At 39.5% G+C, this 3,311-nt stretch overlaps 1 protein-coding gene across 1 annotated transcript; it reads right to left on the bottom strand.

Annotated features, from left to right (window-relative positions):
- Positions 1-203: 203 nt before the first annotated feature.
- LOC134804321 (zinc finger protein 726-like) lies at positions 204-1,823 on the bottom strand. Its single transcript, XM_063777330.1, has one exon. The coding sequence runs from the start codon at positions 1,719-1,721 to the stop codon at positions 261-263; it is 1,461 nt and encodes a 486-aa protein (XP_063633400.1). The 5' UTR covers positions 1,722-1,823; the 3' UTR covers positions 204-260.
- Between the last annotated feature and the right edge of the window lie 1,488 nt (positions 1,824-3,311).

Raw genomic sequence — 3,311 nt, 5'->3', positions numbered from 1 at the left:
GAGAAAAATATCTTCCTTGATCTGAGCTACTAAATGCATTTGATAAGCATGTACTGATATAGTTAAAAAAAAAACGATATAGGTCTATTGGGATGCTTATTGCATAGCTAATAACTTAAGTGGTTTTACTTTAAAAATGCTATAAATTTGACAAACATGACCTTACTTACCACAATTAGTTTTAACAGAACTTTCTATAAACATCAATATCATGCTAGTTTTATGATATAGGTATTAGGATTAATAATAAATTACTTAAACTATTTAATTTCTATGACAGGTGATAGTTCAATTTCTATTAAGTCATCTGCAGGGGCTATGGGCGCCTCCTTTTTGACCACAACTCTCTTCTCCACCAGAATAGTAGGCATCTGACACTTGTGTTTTGATCGTATGTGCTTGCCAACAGTGTCTTTCCTGAAGAACCGTTTGTCACACAAGGGACATGGGAACTTTTTCTCTCCGAAATGCTTCCGTTGATGCTGGATAAGTTTATCAGGCATTTCAAAGAACATGCCACATACAATACAAGGGATATTTGTCGCCGTATGTTTCGCTTTGTGCTTCTTCACTTTTTCGGACCTTATTGATTTGTATTCGCAGACATCGCAGAAGTACCAATACTTGCCCTTCATATGAATCATTCTTTTATGATTACAGAGTTCGGCACCTGTGTAGAATGACTTGGCACAAACTTCGCATGTGTATTGTTTGACTCCGCTGTGCCTCTGCATGTGAGTTGCCAGGCTTTTCTTTGACTGTAGTATCTTGCTGCACACTTGACATTGATGCTGGTTGTCAGTATGCGTTTTTAAGTGACGGTACACATTAGAGCGGCCTCGGACGAACTTTCCACAGTACTGGCAGGTTATTTCGACTTTGTAGAGCTTGTGAGAGCCCTCCTGATGGCACTGTAGGGAGCTCTGTTGAGTAAATTTAGCAGGGCACTTGTCACAATGATATGGCCGGTCACCAGTGTGTATAACGAGATGTGACTGTATATCTTTGATTCTTTTAGACTTGTAATTACATTCCTTACAATGGAATATCCTGTTCTTTCCCATGCCTTCTATCCTAACTTCAGCGGCAGTTTTACAACTCTGTCTGTTTGACTTCAGATGCCTGTTGAACGCCTTGAAAGACTTAAACATTCTTTTACAAATGGAGCATATTAAGGCTTCTGGCAGATGGACTTTCTTCCAGTGCACACGTAATTTACATTTGCTTTTAAAAAAGTTACCGCAGTCGTGACATTCTAATTTCAAATCTATCGCTCGGCTTTTTTTAAAGCCTTTGCCTTCATCATCCTCTAGTTTGGTGTCGTTGGCGTCCGAGAGCAGATCAGCAGAGTCTAAAAAATGCACATCCTCTTCTAAATACTCGTAAGGCTCTTCAAAAGGTTCTTCTTTCTTAATAACGACCTCAGCTATCGCGTTGTTGATAGAAACGACGGGAAGCTTCTCCAACTGAGCTGACTGCAAAATAACATTGGAACTCTCGCATTTCTCCTTGAAATGTATCGCCGTTTCCAACTCCAATAGGCAGTCCAAGCATATTTTGTCCGGAAAACCATCGTCTTTCTGTATTTTAACGTTAGCTATAGTATTGACGTAGTCGTAAATGAGACAATCTTTGTATATTTCGAACAGAGACATGCACTTTTTCACGTTTGTACCCAAACACACACGGCAGATCTTCACTTTCTTCTTATCGTCACCCATTGTGGTTGTTTATAAAACCAAGTCTAGGTAAAAATTACTTTGGGAATCGCATTTTTGTTATTTTATCTTTTGTAATTAGTCCAAATCACAATCTGTCTTCTCTGTGCTGATTGATTGTGTTACCAGGAAAGTACAGTATAGATGTCAAACAGCCGTTTGTATGGCAGCGTTCATGTTATGCCGGCTACATACGTAACGATAAATCGTTGCGATAAAACTGTGCAGTCCGACTGTGCAGATAAATCGAACCGTGTGTATGACAAATCGTTACGATAAATCGTTGATCGGTGGCAGTTGCAAATTATATCAGAAAAATCGTTGTCGAAGCGAACTGCACAGTTTTATCGTTGCGTGTGGATGGCGACCGTTCATTTCGGCAGTACTTCACGTCGCTCGCTTGTGTGCGCACGTGGGTTACCTATTATTCAAGTAAGTACATTAATGAAAAAAATAAACTTTAGAATTTGGAAAGTAAAGAAAGTGAATTAAACTAACATTTATTATGTGTAATCAAATAAATATACTGTTACTGTCTATCCTTCGGGGCCCCCTCAGGAACGGGGCCCCGTGTGCCCTTATGGTCAAGACGGTACTGCATTTAGTACCAGTGACCCGATAGTAGGGTTCTCTGTTCGTAGTCGCTGTTTTTACAAGCTTTTATTTAGTTTCACCTGACTGTTGTCTGTCTGTTTGTCGGTCTGTAATCAAATCTAGCAAGTTAAATTTGATCCACTTCCCGGTTTCCGATTGAGCTGATTTTTTTTGTATTTGCATTGTATTTGTAATTTGCATGTATAAATCGGATGACAATCCAATATTATGGCACCATTGAGCTGATCTGAGGATGGAGACAGGAGGTGGCCATAGGAACTCTGTGATGAAACAACGCAACCTAATAGTGTTAGGGGTTTTTATAATTGTCTTGATGAGTATTAGTTGTCTGTTGTAAGAAAAGTACAGTCAGCAATAAAAGCTTGTACCAAAAATGAAATTTTTGGCAAAAACTTATTTATGTACTTACGGGATTTTTCATGTTTTCCTACGCTCATACTATAATTTTATTTAATCGTATGGCTTTACCTACATTATACATCTGTATAATAGAGAAATCATAAATCTAACTCCAAAGCAGTGCCATTGTGGATGACATGTTGTTTCTGATGAGCTTTGCGGAGAACTGACGATCGGCTCCGATATCGGAGGCGTGTGGAGGCACTAGGAACGTTCGATTTATCGCACAGTCGGACTGCACAGTTTTATCGCAACGATTTATCGTTACGTATGTAGCCGGCATTATAGTTTGTCAAAGGACTGTCTCATTTCAATCATAGACAGAGAGAATCATACTATCTTTATACTGACTGACAAATTGGTTTGACCAACTATGAAGTAAATTCCAGACATGGTGAGCAATCGACCGATTTAGACCGAGATAGAAATGTGCGTTATTGGCGTCACAAAATGGTATTCTTGTGTCCGCACTCCATTTTATCGGTAACATCGGTCATAATCGGCGGTTGAATTCGGCGAGCCAAATTGGCGTTTGCGTCCGCACGGCCTGATTCGATCGGACAATTTAATCAGATTGGC

This window comes from Cydia splendana, chromosome Z, assembly GCF_910591565.1.
Source record: "Cydia splendana chromosome Z, ilCydSple1.2, whole genome shotgun sequence".
NCBI lineage: Eukaryota > Metazoa > Arthropoda > Insecta > Lepidoptera > Tortricidae > Cydia > Cydia splendana.
Note: the sequence above shows the minus strand (reverse complement) of the source record. Positions and strands in the feature narration are given on the sequence as shown.